Source organism: Melanotaenia boesemani, chromosome 1 (genome assembly GCF_017639745.1).
Source record: "Melanotaenia boesemani isolate fMelBoe1 chromosome 1, fMelBoe1.pri, whole genome shotgun sequence".
Taxonomy (NCBI): Eukaryota; Metazoa; Chordata; class Actinopteri; order Atheriniformes; family Melanotaeniidae; genus Melanotaenia; species Melanotaenia boesemani.
Genome location: NC_055682.1, coordinates 32954735 through 32974549, shown reverse-complemented (window position 1 = coordinate 32974549; position 19815 = coordinate 32954735). Strand labels below are relative to the sequence as shown.

The window sequence follows — 19815 nt, the reverse complement described above, 5'->3', positions numbered from 1 at the left end:
CCTTTGACCACTCATGGGATGTTGATCATTTTATTCTTCATGAAGTTTTATGTTTCAGGTTATGTGTTATCAAACTATTTATAAATGTCTTACTGCAGTTTTGTACAGCACTTTGGTCCTCTGTGGATTTTTTTTTTTAAAGTGCTAACAAAGAAAGAAAGAAAGTTCTGCTGATGTCATGCGGTTGGATCTGGATCCAGATCCACCCACTGTAGCCGTTTCTGCCAGAATTACCATGTTCTAGTGAGGATGAATGTGCAGCTCTCTGTGATTTAGGCCTCATTAGTTTTGTTTTCACACTAGATGTTAAACCATTGAAGGCTGAGTCTTATTGTCCAAATTAAAGAAATTCCAGACACATTTTTCTCTTGCTTTTTTCCTAAAGTGTTAAGTGAGTTCCTGCTTAAAATAAATTATTTAATAGTAACTCATGAGAGCAATCAAATTAATTTACCAACAGCTGCATGTAGTTGCAAATCAAAAAGTTTTAATTAAGTTTCACAAAATTTGTTTGAATAAATGTTTACAAAGAAACCGTGAATGAATTAAGTGTTTTTAGAAAAAAATATTTTTCAAAAATTACTTTTCTGAGAAGGCATAAAATATTTAATCCATCACGGTCTGGTGTATTTATTATAGAAGGCGTACTTATGAGAATCATAATGTTGTATGAAGATCCTTACTGCATGTAACATTTAAAATACAGACATCTGAGTTTTATTGATGAATATGTGATAGTTAATCATACTGCAGCACACAGCTCAGGCTTTACAGATGTTCTTCATTACTTTTACTTTTGGGAACTGGCCACTGGGCTGAAGGCTTTTGCAGAATCAGCCATGAAAGCCTCAATCTCTTCCACAGTGCGAGGGACGCAGGTCAGCAGCTCAATGCCATCTGCTGTCACAGCTATGTCATCTTCAATGCGGACCTGCAGACAGGGGTTACACAGTGCTCAGTGAAACAGCAGAAACTAAAACAGGACACGTTTAAAGACAAGCTGAAAAAGATCAGCAAATACAAGCTGGATCAGTTGATCTAAAACATACATCAGAAAAGTGGTTTTTACTTTATATTCTTCTGCATGATCTTTTTAGGAAGAGTGAATGTACGATTCTCTTTTTCACTTCCCCTTGTAGAAACAAAAGACTTCTCTTCATCTATAATCAAACGTCTAAATGTTGCATAACCTTTTCTGTCTGAAACAGCAGAAAATAAGCAAGATGATTTCAGCTAGAAAAGAAAAACCACACTATGCAGTCAATCTTCACACCTCTTATCAGTATGTACATTTGACTTTTTGTAAATTATGAAAAAAATATATCAGTGCCCTGCAAGTTGGATTATAAAGTGGTCTCAGAACTGTTAGTTTGCATAATGCTAATTACAGTTCTCCTCCTCTTCAATCCAATACCACAAATAAATCCAAATAAAATTTCCAAGCACACGCACCCCTCCGAAGCCCCGGAAGCGAGCCAGCACTTGGTTGTTGATGAAGCAGCTCTGAGCAGGGTTGGCCAGGGCCTGGTCCAGCAGGTGGTTGATAAAGTATATGCCAGGCTCCACGGTGAGGACCATCCTCTCCTGGACCAGACGGCCCATGCGAAGGCTCCTCAGTCCAGGCTCGTTAATGCGCTCAACCCCCTTCAACACATCAGAACAGGAGATTTCATAACCATTTCTGATTAAATGTTGCAGAGACATTATCACCTGAAAACAAGACTGACTTCATGTTCACAGTTTAATACCTCAGCTTGTTTTACAGCCTGCAATAAAGATTTCCCTTTTAATGCTATAGCAGAGACTTAAAGTAAATCCATCTAGACAAAAAGAAAATTCAAGTAAAACAGTCAGGACAGCAAAAGCTAGACAAAGATACAGTTTATATTCACACATTCACTAAACGCTGCACTTTAAATTAGGTGAAGATTCAGTAAACCCCCCTGAAACACTGTGGGTCATCAGTTCTCAACATTTACTGGTCAAAACTGTGCAACATTATAAATTCCTTAACCAGAGCTTGAAACCATCTGTATTCAGAGTTACATTTCAGCTTCCCCTCTTTGCTGCCCTCATCCTGAACGTGTTCCTTCAGCTTAACCTCACTATGTTCCCCTTTCATTTCTGACATTTCTCACATCAATATTAAACAAAGAGGTAGGGATGCGCCGGTAAAGATATCAATATCGGTCCGATATCCTGTTCGTGTACTTGTACTCGGCATTCATAAAAGTGTTCCGATACTACACTCGATACCAGTATCATACAGTAGGAATAGATTTATATGGTTGTGCAAACATACTCCAGTCAAACCAAACATGTCCAATATGGGTGAAAATTCCTTAACATAACCATCCATCATGTTATCTATGTGAATGTTAAAATCCCCAGTTAAGATGAAATGGTTAAAATCAGTAGAGATAACCGACAAAAACTCAGAAAATTCATCAATAAAATTTACAGTGTCCTGGACTTCTGTAGATGATTAGAAATAGGATTTTAGAAAAGCCCCTTAAAATAAAAGATATTCAAAAGATGTAAAATCAGCAAATGAAATTTCTTTACACTGGAATGAATCTTTAAATAAGGCAGCTTCTCCTCCCCCTTTCCTCCCGTTTCGACATTTATTCATAAAACTAAAATGGGGGGGTGCTGTTTCATTAAGAACGGTAGCACTTGTGTCTGCTGTTAACCATGTTTCTGTCAGAAAAAGAAAATCTAAACTGTGAGAAATGATGAAGTCATTAACTAACAGTGACTTGTTGGACAGAGATCTAACATCAAGTACAGCTAGCTTTATGAAGTTTACACTGGTCTCTGTTGTATTCTGAGTTATACAAGGTATAGTTAACAGATTAGATCGATTCACCCCACAAACTGACCGTGTTCGATTCCTTATTTTACTAACTAACACAGGAATCTTACTGGGTTCAGGGTTGATCTCAGAACAGCTGTCAGTAGTAGCAAAACTACAGCAAGAACCCTGAACGCATCATGGCATGTTATCTTTGTTGTGAATTCTGCTGCTGCTCTGTGAACCTCCTGCACATCCTCCCGTGTCCTGCTCTGCCAGGACAGATGATCTAAGGAGGGGGAGCCCTGTATTTCTTGGTAGATGGTGGTTGCTGGGGTCCAGACTGGTATAGAGACATTCTTTGAAGACCTTGGGTTATGTGGAGAAGAGGGTCTGGTGAGGGGCAGAGCTGTGAGTTGATAACCTCTCTACTGTACACTCATGTTTGGGTTTGTTGTCCCAACAGCATGACGCAAATGTGCACCAAGTAATCTGCATCCAATTAGATTTGGATGCACACCATCAGGTCTGAGTCGCTCCTTACAGTTCCAAAAGATATTGAAGTTATCAATGAACTTTATCCCATGGGCAACACATGCATTTGATAACCATGTGTCCAGGCCAAGAAGTCTCATGAAAAGTTTAGTTCCTTTACCCGCTGTAGGAATGGGTCCTGAAATGTAAACATGGTGTGCTCCAAACTGACACAGTCTCTCCAACAGCAGAGACATTTTTCCTCAGAAAATCAAAAGACCCCGTGTGGACAATAATTTTCATAACATCTGGATGTGAAGACAGAATGGTCGGCAACATCTCTATCAGTTCCCTGACTGATGTATCAAAAAATGATTTACCATCTTTGCCATCCTCACATGCTGTGTTATAGAGTCCCCAATCAGAATTGTGTCTATTTGTTTTTGTGGAGGACCCGATAGCTTCTCTAGTCCTCCTGTTTGTGGAATTTTGACCTCTCCTGTTTTGGTTAGCCCTTTGCTGAGTTTTAAGGCTATTTCTTGAGTTTTTATAGATCCTTGCATTAGATACATTAAATACAGAAAAGCTATTATCATTAAAAAAATCTGCCCCTCACTTTTTAAAAAGTGGCAGTAATTACAGAAAATGTCATTTCAGTTGTTCTACCAGTTTTATCTTGATATTGTTACATTAAAGTTTAAAGAGCTTCAGTATGTTGGAGTGAAATGTTTGGAAAGGCTGTTTTTATAAGAAAGAAATGCCTTGGTAATTTTACAACGTGTAAGTTTTGTTACACTAAAAGCTAGATCTTTGTTAAAAAATGCAAGCATATAGTTGTATTCGGGTAAAATGTACCAAAAGAAAATAAAAAATGTTTAATTGTTAGATCTGTAATTATGCTCATATTGGTACGCAGTATTGGAAAGTTAACTCAGTGAGAAAGAATGTGTTGTTTACTACAACCCAATGAAATCTCACACAGCTATAACAGCAATAATAACCACAGTAACAACAATGTTCACATTAACATATTTGGTATCGGCAAATATCGGCAGATATCCAAATTTCAGATATCGGTATCAGATCAGAATCTCAAAAAAAGCAGATTGGTGCATCCCTACAGACAGGAGTGTGTGTCCATCTTCTACTGTCTCAATAACTTCCCTGTTTCAGCCCTAACTGCAGACTACACTGAATTTAAGTGTTCTTACCTCAGGGTAACCTCCCACATCATGAACGTCGATGCCCAGCAGGTGTCCGAGGCCATGGGGCATGAAGACAGAGCCCATGTGGACCTTCATCATGTCCTCAACGCTGCCATGCAGGATGCCAATCTTCACAAGCTCCTCCAGGTGAACCTTGTCAGCAAGGCGGTGCATGGCGCTCCACTTCACATCTTCACAAACAAATTATATGTTTTTATTTTACTGAACTGAAAACCTTGGTCATGTTGATTTGTGCTTTACAGCAAGAAAGAAAAAGAAAGAAAACAACATATCTTTATACAGTACTAATCAGAAGTTTGAACATATGTACTTGTAGTGAGAAAAAAAAAGATATTTTTAGACATTGTGCAACAACACTAGAAATATCTAAGTGTTAAAATAATAATAATAAAAAGGTTTTACAGTTTAGCTTTGTCTTCAGAACAGATTAAAAGGAGACCAACTTGAAGTCTGCTTGTGGTTTCCGGAATTTTATGGGTAAAACTAGTAAGAGGGGCTTTTAGCCGTCAGGCTGTTGTCCAGTGGAACCAGCTGCCAGTCTGGTTGCGGGACACAGATACCTTCTCTGCTTTTCAGTCCAATATCATAACCTTCCATTTTGATAGTGCTTATATTTACAGTGGCTTAATGTTAGTGCTATTTTCTCGTGTAACTGACTCAGCATAATTATTTATAATATTTACAGCTTATGTTGTTAAATGTTTTACATGTGTGCATCTTATTTATCTTTATTTTATAAAGCAATATCGGTTTTTAGTGCAAAACAGGCAAGAGGGGAGGTGTGAAGGCGTGAGGGTGTTTTATTGTTGTTTAGTCTAGGCCGAATATCAATTTTATCAGTCATTTTTCCAAGAGATCGAAAATCAACAAAGTTCACTTGAGTACAGTATGGTGAGTCAGACAATCCGTTTCCTCTGCAAAGCTTTCAATGTTTGTATTTCTGGCCTTATTAGCAACATTCTCCCACACTCACTTCCTTCCCTTAGCCCTAACACTTGACACTACCCTTCCCTTTCGCAGTTACAGACTCTCCCTTTTAATTGGGTATCACAGAGTACTGGTCATATAATCATCGAAAAAGCCCCCAACACTAAAGAGCTAAATGACCATTACTCATTGATCTAATTTTTTTATTTAAGTTTAATTTAAAGGAGGAGGATCATATTTTCACTACTTTCCATCCCTGTGTTTTTAAACATGTCCTTAGTTAAAGTGATGATGATCACCTGGTTTGATGGCAGCCATGACGGTGCGGGAGGATTTCAGGACGGCCTCATAGATGGCCCTTTGATCTGGAGTGAACTTGCCGTTGGCTGGGAAAGAACAGGTGATGTCTGAGCTGTAGCAGTAGTACTCTCCACCCATGTCAAACAGACTGCAGGGGACAGAACAGCAGAATGATCAAATGCTTGGGGTTTGTGTCTCAAATTCTGGTGTATTTTTCCAAACACACCAATTTATTTTTGAAAAAGAAAAAAAAGAACAAAAAAATGCTATTTAATCTAGTTTACCATAGAACTCCAATAGAAAAAATATAAATAAAAAAGATAACAGTTAGGAAGTCACAAGTCCAAGATGTCCTAAAGTTATAAAATGACCCACCACATGTCTCCATCTTCAATCATCTTGTCATTTGGAGCCCCAGCATGGCCATAGTGGAGAACAGAGGAATTGTTGCCCCTTTGGTAAAACAAAGTAATGCATAATTTAAAAAGAAATGAAAAGCCACAAAGCCACAAAATAGAAATGGCACTAAATATAAACCCAGACTCTAGTTGAAACTCCTAATCTAAGCATATTACAATTCATGTCCATTGACTACTGGGAGGAACTCAGTAAACATGACCTTTACACAAAAAGTCAGGGAGTGATTAGCAAAGATGATTTTCACCCTCCTTGATGCTGGTAGCTAGATAAAGAAATGTGTATATTATGTAATACCAAAAGTAACTAAGGCAGATATGAAACAGGTTAAAGATGGACTGGCTTACGTTCCACAGATGCAGGTGTATGAGGTGTGGCGCATCCCTCCCTTGGTGTAGCAATAATGCTGGAAAAGACTGATGAGGAAACAAAAAGCATCTTTTAGTAATAGTAGAAGTTTTACCTTTTTTTTTTAAAAAAATACAGAACGGAGTTAAATCCCATGACTGCTGTTCTGTCAGTGGCATACACTTTTTGCTGATATAATAATAACAGCTGTGGCAAGATGTCAGTGTGAGCCGAGTCATTTCCAGCGTTTCCAGTGAAACTAGCACTCTGCAATCCAAACTTCTTCAAAATCAAAGATTTAGCTGCTCCAGTAACTGTATTTTACCATGATAAATCCAAATGTGGTGCAAGCAAAGCAGCAGTGCTTTCATTCCTGGCTTGAACAAACACATTGAAGTGTCCTTGGGCAACAAAAAAACACCTGACTAACAAAACTAGAAAAGTGCAATATAAATGTGGCCTGTTACCCTTCTGCCATACACTGATTTATTTGTTAGTATTAGCAGCAGAATGTCTCAAGTCTATAAACTTAAGTCGAATATTGTGTGTTTGAGAAGAATATAAAAGAGTTGTGAGACAATGTGTTTCCATGTTTTACAACTAAACATTACTCTATATGTCTAAATCGCACTGGTTACCTCTCCATTTCATATTCTTTTTGTCCAGGTTTCACATGCTTCATGATCTGCAGAAAAAAGGGATTATGTGATTAGAAACAAATGACATTACTGGGTAAAACTATCATGAATTCATTAAGAATTAATCTTAGTTTTCAACATTCACTGTCCATCAATCTGGCAGCAACTGAAAGTGAATAAACTGAATAACCAAGAGCTTCTTGGTCTTTGTAACATCTTTAATCTAACTCAGCACAGTTCACACTTTCATCATAGCAAAACTCTAAACTGGATGCTGTCAAATTAACTGACACACATGCATAGTGCTGTGTGTATGTGTGTGTGTGTGTGAGAGAGAGAGAGAATAGGGCTTGTTTTGTAAAAGTGCTATTATTAGTATTTAGTATTTTTGTTTTCTTATGTACCAGTGTAAGAACCCTTACATGGGGTCTGTCTCAGCAAGGAGGATCTTACCATTTTGTGAGCTTCACTGGAAACCCTGTTGGTATAGCGCAGGACCTCCAGCTCCATATCAGTCTTAATGAGACGACTGCAACCACAAACACAAAGTAAGCAACCAGTAGATTTGTGCTGGATGACATAATTAGATACAAATTCAAATTTATCTTTATTATTAAAGTGACTGAAGTCTTAGTTTAATAAGAGCAGGCAGGTGATCCACAGTGTTCTTTATTTATGAACCTCAGAAATGTCTGGCACTGGAGGGAATTGATCATTTGTACAATAATGGAATCTATCAAATAGCACCAGGCAGCGATAACCAGCAGAAACTAAGACAAGTTTTAAAATAAAGACAATTAATAAGAAAGTCTATTAAAGAGTGTCTTGTTACATGTGGCAAGGGGCAGAGGGTTTAATTAAGCTCTGGTGTGCCTGAAAAGCATTCCTCCTCATTTCAGGAAATGTCAATTCATCTGGAGGGTGCAAACTCTAATGCCAAAGACAGGCAGGCGAGCACGGAGTCCATTAAGTCCATGCAGACTGATTTCTGACTCAGAGGAAGAAAATAACACAACTATAAGAGAAGACCCCATTTCTTATTCCAGAAACATGATTACCTCCCAGGGCAGGTGTAACTGACCGGGTCTGTAAAGATTTTTGACCAAAAAAGCATTTAGTCCTCAGAGTGGACTTTCTTAATAATACCATAACACAGATTATTCTTACATACCATTCCACAATGACTGGATGTAAAAGGGTGTTGTTCACTTGGAAGCTGATAAAAAAAAAAAAGGTGGAACATTACTTAGACTAAATATACTGTGCTGCAAAATGTTTAAGCAAAGTATAGGAGACATTTCAGAAACATTTAAGAGTCACTGTGAGTAGAAAAAATGGTTAAAAAATACAGTTAAGAAGAAAGTAAAGATCAAACCTGACCACTTACAAGCAAAAGCAAGATGTCTTTCTTGACTGAATGATATTCAGAACTAGACTAATCAGCTACAACCAGTATGCAGAACAGTCTCCTTTATCTTTGATTATAAGTGGAAAATAGCCAACCTCCTCAAATAAAGTGTGATTATGTTAAAGCAAATTGTTGCCCATTAAACATACCTACTGATTCCTTCAAAGGAGGCTTCCCGGCTGATGCTCCCACTATCTGTGTTCTGTCCTCGCTGCAGGAAAAATAAGAGATGAATAAATAAATAAATACACCACCACTGAAGTGTTAGGACTGTTTATAGCAGATAAATACTCCCAAAGCATAACTCCAGGGTTTACCCCATAATCAGTAAAATCTAATAAATTTTAACATTAGCTCTCATTAGGTATGAATGATGTTACCAGTGTAAGGAGAACGGCTGGTTTCAGGTTGGACAGAACATCAGCGATCTGCAGGAAGGCAGAAAGGGAATAATTAGAGGAGGCAGGGACAATAATCAGTTCCTTCTACTTCAAGTTGGCTAAATAAAGGTCACTCTGGCAGTCACCACTGTGCCACTGTGGCTTTTCCGGTAATAAGAAGCACACTAAATGACTAAAGAAATGTTCTTACTCCTCTGCCAACATCCTAAAACACACGACAGATGCCGCACCTGATCCTCAGTGGCAGTGTGCTGTGATTAATTACTAATACGGCTAAAACAACATGTATAATGTGAAAAACATCACCAAGGACATAAAATCTCAATCTAATTTGAAGTTTTTTTTTTAATGAACTGGACAATGATTTGTGGTCATTTGGTGATCATTACCTTGTTACCTTGCAAAACTCCAAATAAGTTTGGTCATAAAGCCCTCTTACCCTGAACTTCTCATGAAAAGTTCTATCATTACTGTGATATGAAGAGGAATTTGGCAGAGCGGTGGTGATTAGCAGCGAGTTATAAATGTGTTTTGAGAATGAGCACCCAGGTATGCTTTTTATTTGTAAGCATACTTTGCCGTTAAACCAAAGGAACAATATTCACCCTAACCTAACCTCTGCAACACACAGCTGCTTATGTTGAACAGTTATCTGACTTTGGCAAGTAAACAGTTGCTTTTGTTTATTAATTCAGAAGTAGCTGTGATCAGTTATACAGTAATTAGAGGTGTGTACTCATTAGCAGGTGAATCTTAATTGTATCATGAGACCCATGAATGTTCATCCCTCTTAATATTCAATAATCTAAAAGATAAGTGTGTGCAGCAAGTTAAGTAGTGTAGCAGAAAGAACAGTGTGAAGCCAGCTATGCCTCTAAATGTATTAAAAAAATGGAAAACTGCCAAATATATTTATGTTCTGGTTCTGACAAGAAAAAAATACTGAACTCTTGTGTCCCTACACAGCTGACATCATAAGCTGAACAAAACTAACATCTGTTGTTTTAGTTTTAGTGGATGGGAGCATGAGATGGTCACATCTCTGAAAATGTCTGATTTAAAATAACGGAGTAAAATTACTGTTAAAAATTTGTTTATAAGGACTTTAAACATTTCACACAGGTGCCAAAAAGTAAAAACAAGAAAAAAAGATTTGAATAATATAAAATATAATTTTCAAACATAGACCAACTACTGACTCGCTGGCTGTTAAAAGCTCTTTTTGCCTTCATTATGCTGAATTAGTCTCCAACACTGCCCCAGAGGCATCAACCAAGAATATCGCTCCTCTGGGAATCTGATGTCGACACTGATAAAAATTTCCCCAAACTCTCAAAACAGGCAGTAAAGCGCAGCCTGAACATGAGTATATTTTCCATAACTGGCTTGAAGCAAATGAAGCTGCAGGTTACAAATTTAAATTAAATTCCAAATGAAAACCCCCTACGATGTTTGGTGTCTGTCAGAGTTATTCACAATGGTGAAGTCGAATACTGCCCACATTTTCTCAGATAACAGCAAACAATGTGACAGACTGCCCCCATGGAGACTTTGCATCCACTTATTTACATGCACATCCCCCTAGATGTCCAATCAGATGCAGACACACAAAAGATTATGTCTAAAGTTGAAATACATGTTTATTTTTATACTAATCCATTTATAAATGATGAGATGACATTACCTACAAAAACAATGACTTCAATCACGTTAGCTATTGTATAAGCTCATTGTATAACATCCTTCATTAATATGTTTCATGGAGGAACTGATGTGAATCACAGCTATGACTCCACATGAAGGTTTATTATTGCACAGAAAAGGTAAAATGTGAGTGGCTGTAAAAACAAACATGCAGACTTACGTCACAGGTGTACTGCACCTCATCAACAGCATACTTCGTCTTGAAATGCTCTTTAGGAAAGATCCTATTGACAGATGCAAGACATGTAACTCATAAAGCCAAGTGTTATTCACATACATACATGAGGCGTGCTCACACATGGGAATTTTAGAAGTTATTTCACTAAACAACAGATGAGAGACATTTTCTCACTTCTAGGAAAAGTTTGGACTGGAGCCTGAGCCAAAAAAAAAAAAACAAAAAAACAAAATGAGGATGGTGAATGAGGACACACACTAACAATCATTCCTAATATTGATATAAAAATGATGTGTCCACAAAATTAATAAAACTATATAAAGCAGTAAAGATTATCTGCATGGAACCTATGTTGCAGAGTACTTGTGGAAACCATTATCTGCAGTAATCACACAGTGGAGGTGAAGCAGACTTTGTACGAAGAAGATAACAGTAAACTCCACACATTGTGCAGTTCCTGTTATTTGGACTTTTGGTTTCTCACATACAGCTCCTTTGATTAATGTCTTTAAATTCAAAGGCAGCCAGAAATCCGCTTTATAGTCATTTCTACAGACATCTGGAAAATGGAAACGAAGCTGGAGCAACAAGAATGAAGCTCAGAGATAAAAAAAAAAACAAACAACAAAAAAAAAAAACCTGTTTTCATTAACTCCATAAAGTTTTTTTTTTTTTTTTTTAAATAAAATCAGATTTCAGATGATTAGAGCTTCACATGAGATGAGAAAAACACATGAAGAAGGTTCAGACTTTTTCCAGAAAAGTTTGCTCAACAAGTTAATTACATAACTTAATAACATTATATATGCAAAGTCCTGGTTCTGCAGTTTGCTGTTAGCTTTAAAGAAAGTAGGACAATACATGAATCAGAATCGTTCATCAGCAACTTCACTGCAGCTTGCTGAGATCAAGCTATATGTGATAAAAGCTGTTTAATCGAGTGTTTCCCTTTGTATAGCATTACAAAAGGATTTTTTTAATCGCTGTAGTGACATTTTTGTAACATTTCCCATTTGGGAGATAGCAAGAAAAAAAAAAAAAAAAAAAACTAAACTAGTTTTGGCTGCATTTTTAAGAAATGAAATACAACCAGGCTCTAAAGGTGAGAAAAATGCCTGCTACATTCACAGCCTACAATCCTGGACTAGCTGCTGATGAGTGCTGGCACTGTACACAACTCTTTGAGGATTACTGTGACTTACTCTCCCATCCAAGTAGCATAGCTTTCAGGCAGTTTAGGAACAAAAAGAATGGATTTCCCAGAGTCCACATCAATGGCTCCGTAGCAGTCAGGCTCAGTCACTCCAAACGCCCAGTGGAAGAAAGACTCCTGCACAGTTCACAGAGTCAAACTCTGCATTAGAGAGGCAATGTGAGACATATAAGATGGTTGACTGACTGGGCCATTTAGGAAAAGAAATGTGATTAATTAAAAGAAAAATCTTGATTATTATGATTCATGTTTGAGCAAAACTAACTACAGTTATTTGTTTATGTGGTAGTGGCAGAAAAAGAGACAGGAGGGGCCACATGTTTGTGTAAGAGTGAAGATCATGAGTGACAAAGAATCTCCAAACTTCACGCTGACCTGTTGGAGGTTTTAGCTCACTTTGATCAAACGCCCTCTGGCTGCTTTTCCATAACAGATCAGGCACAACAAACTGAGAGGAGAGTGAGCCAGGACATGCAGAGGGGACATAAACGTACATGGTCGGATAAAGAAATGGCGACCTGCAGACAACCCACCTGCCTGAAGAGAACGTCTGTGTCTGTGCAGTACCTCTGCTTCTGCTCTCCACCCTGCAGCACCACCACCGACTTTGGCACCACACCGTCTTTGGCTTTCAGTCCCTGGCACAGTCTTCCACGGTTCTCGGCAAAAAGGGCAGCCGACACCCTCAGGGTCTCATTACCCAGCCAGTAGACAGGTCTGAAAGGACAGAAGAGACAGAACATCTCAGGGGGCTCAGAGTGGAGATAACTGGTGGGATTCTGGATTAATTAGAATTGAGACGATATAAAAAGGATAAAACTGAATCACTATAACTACAATGACCAGGATCAGTCACATCAGATAAGAGTTTGTGTTACTGGGAAAATAGCCTTAAATGCATTAAACGAAAACAGTTCTCAGGAAATGAGGAAAATTACAAAGTGACAACCATGAAAGCACCTACTAACACAACCTTTGACAAGTATTAGCTTTAACTAGCCAGTATAAGGCTTTTAGTTGCTCTTTTGGAAGCTTTACACAACTTTTCCTGAAGAAACTTATCATTTCTGTTTCTGTAGGGGGACTTCAAGGTTATGGTAAAACCTTCAGCTTGTTTTTTTTTTCCTTAAGTTATATGTGAAATTTATTTAACTGTATGACTTGTTTCTATAATGCAGGCTGGTGTAGAGTTTTCTTTTTCTGAAACTGAATTTTATGCTGATGATGCAGTGACAGTGTTTTGTTTTTTTGTGAAAAGAGCGAAGATGAAATGTACTCCATACAAAGTCCAGACACAAAACCACAATACTGTGGTGGCATTCACTGTATTTTAAGGGCCTCAACAGGTCCACATTTACACTGTAAATTCTCCTTATCAATACTGTGTCCTATATACATGCTATTGAAAAGTACTGACTCAATTTCAATGTCGTGTTTTAAACAAAATAGAAAGGAAAACAGAGATTGAGGTAATTGCTAAGGTCAAGTGGTAGCTCAGTTATGTTGCAGATAGATGGATTTATTCTAAAGGTGAGGAGGTGGAGGTGAGGCTTGAGAAGTTGGAGAAGATGTTTCCTGTTGCTTCTACAGACGCATGGTTTTTTTCTTTATTTTGATGCCATGTCATAATGTCTGGTGCAACACAGACGTAAATTCAAAGATATTTGGTTGAGCAAAAGCCTTGAATGTTTCATGATACCTGAAACAGTTTTTACCTTCTTTTTTCTTTTCACAAAGAAATTTGATACGCTATGAAAAACTTGTCTAGTTAGGAAATCTGGCTTGGACTCAAGTGCTGTTACATTAGCTGTCTTAATAAATAAACCACACAACACAATAACAAACCACTGTAATCTACATACAACTATCACCCACACTGCATAAATCAGAAATATATCACACAATGCCCATTTGGGATAGAAATGAGAAGAACATCAGAAACGGAAAAAGACCAAAACAGATGTTATTGTGCAATTTACCACAGCCCCAAAAAGAGACCATCCATGTGGTCATAAAAGACATTATTTAAAATTATTTAACATGTTGATAGAAATGGGACAAAATAATTCCTAAAACAGTTCAGTCTACATTTTGGAGCTTGTTACTTTCTACCAGAAGGTAATAACTCGTATTCAGGATAAAAAACATGGAATTGATCTGTTAAAACTCTCCGTGCTCATGGATGGACTGGAGGAAGAGGTTCCCAGTAGGTCTGAATAATGTAGTAATTTAATCCTTTAAATCCCACCTTCTGTTCTGTTCAGTGTTCATGCAAAAATATGTTTTCAATATAAGATGAGGGTTATCACATGGCATCTAAATATGAACTTCTCTATATTCTAACAAGCACACAAAGTTGAGATATGAACAGCTTCATTCACCAACTGCAAGATGCAACCTGAGGCCAAAACACTGAAGTTTCCTCTAGAACAGGTTTCTACTTTGTCCTTGTAGGGAAACTAAACAATCTGATAACTATCTTTTTTACACCACAGCACATTATTTCTCTCTACATTTCTGCATTGCTCACATCACAGTTTCACCCCGGTGCCACATGCACAGAAACGTGCGTGCTCGTGCAACTGTGCACACTCCAGCAGAGAATGCATATAGGACAGTTTGTGGCTTCAATCGCCTGAAAGTCAGAAAAAAAATCTTGTTTCTTTTTTTTTTTTTACTCTCCCAGGGACAGTGGTTCCCAAACTTTTTTTTGCAGGGCCCCCTTTTCATTGACAATGAACAATAATGTCAACACCCCCACCCCACTGCTGTACCACATGCAGCCCAAATCTTAAAAAGAAAAGATCAAACAAATGTGCCACGAAATAGTCTTTAGTTTATTGGCTGCTTCTTCGACAACTACAGTCAAAACCATGTCAGTGGCAGAAGGAATGATCAACTCATCTGCCAAAGTATGAGATTTTTTAAACCAGGAAACTCTGCAAACAACTTTAAGTGAGTTTAGTTTTCAATAAGACAGATGCTGCTTTAGTAAAACAACTCTGCTATATATGATAGGTGAGTAGTTTATTTCTAAAGTAATCAAGAGTCTTTTCTTTGTGTTCAGGATGACAAGTCCCCAAGTAGCATTATTACTTAGTTGGCTTCATACTGTCAGATGCTGATATTTTGAGACATACAACACAGTGTGGTCTGTCTTCATTACCCACTATTGACCATTATCATTACTTGACCATCACCTGGTCATGCCTAGGGATGCAAGATATGCCTCATATTTTCTTTCTTTTTTTTCGTAGTTGAAATCTCTATTCTTGAATAATCATTGTTACTTTCACAAATTTGTCCATGTTTTGCTAGCAGTTTAAACTATAAGCTTTATTTAGCCTTGCTGTGCCCCCCCTGTCACGACCCCAGTTTGGGAACCACTGCCCAGGGAGGTGCAGATAGGCTGTGAGGTCAAACCTGTTATCGTTTCATCTCACTCCACAGTCTGGGGACCACACAATTCTTCCTCGAAAAAAAAAAGACCAGTTCGCCTTTAGCTTAACTCCGAAAATTAAAGACTGTGGAGCGAAAATCTGTTTCTGAACGTCTTTTCTGGGTTCATCTTATAGTCTAAGATGCTGAGAACCTGAACAAGCTGAATTTACCATCACTGTAGTCACTCCTGAGTCGTATTACAGCTTAAAATGGATCCAAAATTCTTTGTAGAATCAACATGCTATCTTATATCTGAACTTTAAGATTATTTTGTCCGACTCAACTCAGTAAAACCGTCTTTATTCACTTCATCAGGACACTTCAGAAGTTGGACTGTTTTCTGTCCTCTGTGTTTTTTGCTTCAGCGTTTGTCATTTCAGTCATGAAAAATTTGTCTGCGATGAAGACGTGACTTCCCATCTGACTAGTTTCCACGTGATGTTTCATTTAAACACGTAACCTCATCTTTGAACCCTCTCACCAGTAAAAGTTTGATGGGCTTCCCAGTCCTCCCCATCACCTTCATGGCAGTCTGTACCAAACGAAGCAGCTTAGATTTTGCTTGTGCTGAGAGATTGCCATACCATGCTAACATCCCGTACCTAATTATGCTCTCCAGCACAGCCCAATAAAACATCATTTTCTGATCCACACCAAACATCCATAGTCACTGTAACAAGTACAGAACACAGATAGTCAATGCGGAAATTCCAACTGAAGAGGTGATCAACATAAATACCAAGGCACTTGTAGGATTTAACCTGGTTGATGTGTGTAGGAGCAGATGTTAATCAGTCAAGTTACTCACATGACTGACCAGCTTTTTCTGTTCCTAGAAAACGAGCATAATCAGAACTTGCTGACATAGAAGAAAACACAGAATGCATGCAGTAAGAATGTCTGAAGACTTTTCCCCTTATAAAGTCACCAGCAAAATTATTCAGCAGCAAGAGGAACCCAGTGAGATACAGCACTGAATCTACACAGTCAAGTTCATTTGCTCCAAACCAGGTAAAGTAAGCCAGTATTCATTTGGAAATGTCTGCAAATCAGCCACTGTGCAGCAAAGATAAGCTTTTTTTTTTTTTAGGCCTGTCTGAAGGTAATCCTCAGGATTTGTTCAGTAGATTGCTGTCTAAAGAGATGAGTGAACCACAACTCTGCCCCTCTTGGGAAACAGTTAAGACATAAGATCCAGACTGATAGATGACCTTGTAACTGGCAGGTCTCTGATAAAAATCTTAGTCCCTGCCTCTACTGATAAGTTAAAGAAAACACAACATATCTAATCCCACTTGGGCTGGAGCGAAGGTTAATCCATAACCTCACACACTTTTATGGCTGTATTATTCACTGTTTGCTGAGTTTAAGAGTTTAGCTGGGTATCATATGGGATAGATCCTCCTCACAGACACAATACCATGTAATACTAACAGTCCAGTTATAGTCCAGGAAAATTAATTAGTGTATAATCAGGGTTACCATGCTACTAATTAAACTATGTTAATTTTGTGGGCAAAGTTTATGTGTCAACGAAATAAGATTACATAATATTTTGCGGCATATCAGTTCTTTTTAGTTGTAATCAGTTCATCTCGAGCAGAGATCAGTCAGTATATGCTGACCACTCACATTTTCCTGAGAAGCAGAAGTTTATTGCATGGGTTTAAGTAGTGATCACCAGAAAGTGATAAACATTTTATCAAGATCATCACTGTATACTGCATGTCATGCTGAAAGCAGCAAAAGCTTTTTTTTATGTTTATAACAAAACAAATTATTATTATTATTTTTAATTATTATTATTCATTCATTATCTGTACCACTTTGTTCGTTTTGGTTCGCGAGTAAGCTGGAGCCTATCCCATCATTTTATCAGGTGAAAGGCAGTGTACACCATGGCCCAGTCAACACTTCATTGCAGGGCCAACATTATTATTATTATTATTATTATTATTATTATTATTATTACGTATTCATTTTTTTTTTTTACTTAAGTAGTTTGTAGAGTTCCTGTCCTGAGGCCATTCGAGATTAAGTTTACTACTACTACTACTACTAATAATAATAATATTATTATTAATAATAAGACAGAAATAATAAAAACCCAGAAAAAACAAAACATCTGTCTCATCATGTGATCCAAACTGATCATGATTCTGTCGCTGTACTTCCTCTTATTTCCACTCTTAAATATTTCAGTAACCTCTCTACTTAGACAGAGCACATTTTAAACACATAAAATCTGATGTTTTCCACATAATAGAACTCGTTGCTTCGCCAAAAAAAAAAAAAGGTAGCGATCCATCACGTTATTATTCATGCCACAGACCAGCTGTAAGTCAAAGTCCTCTGAACATTACAGTTTTAACACAGGGAGGCATTAGTATTGTTAGAAACCTCTACAATCCTTTTAGTATCCAAATTTTAAACGCCACACTTGTAATGTAAAACTTATTTTTCTCTAAATTAATCTACACTGAGATCAACCGTTAACTTTAGCTTTTTCTATTTTAAGAGGCTGAAATTGAAATTTAAAACGCATTTAACTTGTCCTGAGATGAGAATAGGTTTTTCATTATTTGCAGTAATATTTAATAATCTACGCACTTTATTAAATTTCCAACATGATACACATCACATAAATTACATATTTGCTCGCGCTTGGCTAAACAATATCTGTACAAGGCGGTTGGGCGACAAACAAACAGAAACAATTACAGCTTCATTATCTATATAACTGTTACCTAATATAACGTTTTCTAGTGTTATTACTATATAAGAATAAAAGTAAGAAAATAAAAATTACTATGTAAAAACTCAAACTCACTGTGGTGCTGCAGCCATGATGCCTGTGTATACACTGTCACGTGTTACTGGAGTCACGTGAGCTTGGTAACGCTCTGGCGTTAGATCAGCTGATGTGGCGCTTTGCTGCATTCACGTCTTCAGGACATATCGGCTTCAAAATAGAAACTGCATTCTGGAAGTCCTGTAAAGTTATTTTCTGTCTTTTACAAAGAGCTGCAGACTAAAAACTTCAGGTAGAGTAATTTTCTTTCAATTAGAAGGTTGCTGGTTTGATTCCCCCTTCTTGGACGGGATACACGTGTTCTTTATTTCTAAGTCAATTTGAATAAAATCACCTGCTAATCAAGTGTAATGAGTAAGTCAACCCAAGGCAATGCCTTTAACACAGATCTCTTTTGATACAACGGGCATGACCACAGTTACAGTCAACATCTGGAAACATCTCATCCATGATGAAGCTACAGATTTAAATACAAGGTATCACACATCCTTTAGAATAGCCGAATGGGTGGGGTGGGTGTTGGAGAGGGGGGTGATATACAAAATAGAACTAAAGTGAAAATGGTAAATAAATATTTCCAAAACAGCAGTGACAAGAGGAAACATAAATTTTTTACTCTCCTCTAATTGGTTCCTTTCTTTTAAAAATTTCATTCAGCCCTCCATCTTTCATCACCACATTGCAGCACACAATTCACTTTGATGGTTTTTGACAGCCAGGCAAGTGGAACAATGCGTTCATGTTTCATGGTGCTTCCATGCAAACACTTTGTAGCATGCCCCACTTACCTCTAATGATCACATTCTCATTTTCCACACTTCACCTGCTTCATAACCTACAGGGAAAAAAAGATACTGAGTGTTTAATAAGTGGTTAATCATGCAATGCATTACCGAGCCAACAATTTCCATGTTCATAATTTAAAAATCCCTCTAAGAGCAGTTCAGTTATAATTGGTTGTCTTTTAACATACTGGTGATCCTGTATCTCACTCTTATTTCCAGAGGGTAAGTGATCAAATAGTTCATTGATTGTCTCTTTCAGAATACTTGAAGGGGTTTGATGTGCTAGAGGATACAATATTCACACCCAGAACTTATGGCAAATAATTTATTAAGCATGAATAACTAATTTATTAGTCATCAACAAAGTGAATGAACCCCAAAGTGGATAGCTCTTTACCAGGAAGCAGTATACTTCTGTACTCAACACACTTACTGTTTTAATTGTTTTTATTCATTAAATTAAAGCATGTCCCCCCTCCAAAAAAGGTTTTAGTAATGTGCAGCCTTCTTGGTTGCAATTCCCAAAACAGCCATATGATGGCGACAGAGTCAAGATAATTACCGTTTCTTTTGCACACTGATATTTCAGTAGGAGTACCGATCAGTTGTGGCTTCATTTAACTGAATAGTTGACAATATTTCTAGGATTTTACCAGAATAAAAACATGTTGAGAAACGTATTGAAGTTGTCTTTCTCAGTTTCACCCCTTTAAAGTTTGTTAACTGTGAAGTAAACTTGTGGAGTTTTG

At 37.5% G+C, this 19815-nt stretch overlaps 1 protein-coding gene across 1 annotated transcript; it reads right to left on the bottom strand.

Annotated features, from left to right (window-relative positions):
* Positions 1-467: 467 nt before the first annotated feature.
* On the bottom strand, positions 468-18371 carry LOC121643888 (xaa-Pro dipeptidase-like). The gene is made up of 15 exons (XM_041991484.1): positions 18300-18371; positions 12562-12745; positions 12018-12145; positions 10798-10861; positions 8913-8960; positions 8682-8743; positions 8296-8340; positions 7578-7653; positions 7125-7171; positions 6486-6554; positions 6097-6174; positions 5721-5869; positions 4480-4664; positions 1453-1644; positions 468-931 (listed from the first exon to the last, which is right to left on the bottom strand). Exons 1-15 carry the CDS (start codon positions 18314-18316, stop codon positions 791-793), a joined length of 1485 nt encoding a protein of 494 aa, XP_041847418.1. The 5' UTR covers positions 18317-18371; the 3' UTR covers positions 468-790.
* Positions 18372-19815: the final 1444 nt, after the last annotated feature.

Coding starts and splice junctions, on each gene's coding strand:
- LOC121643888 (XM_041991484.1), bottom strand. Junction 7,654..8,295: donor CATCCAGTCATTGTGGAATG/GTATGTAAGAAT, acceptor TTGTGGTTGCAG/TCGTCTCATTAAGACTGATA. Junction 6,175..6,485: donor TACACCTGCATCTGTGGAAC/GTAAGCCAGTCC, acceptor GTTTTACCAAAG/GGGCAACAATTCCTCTGTTC.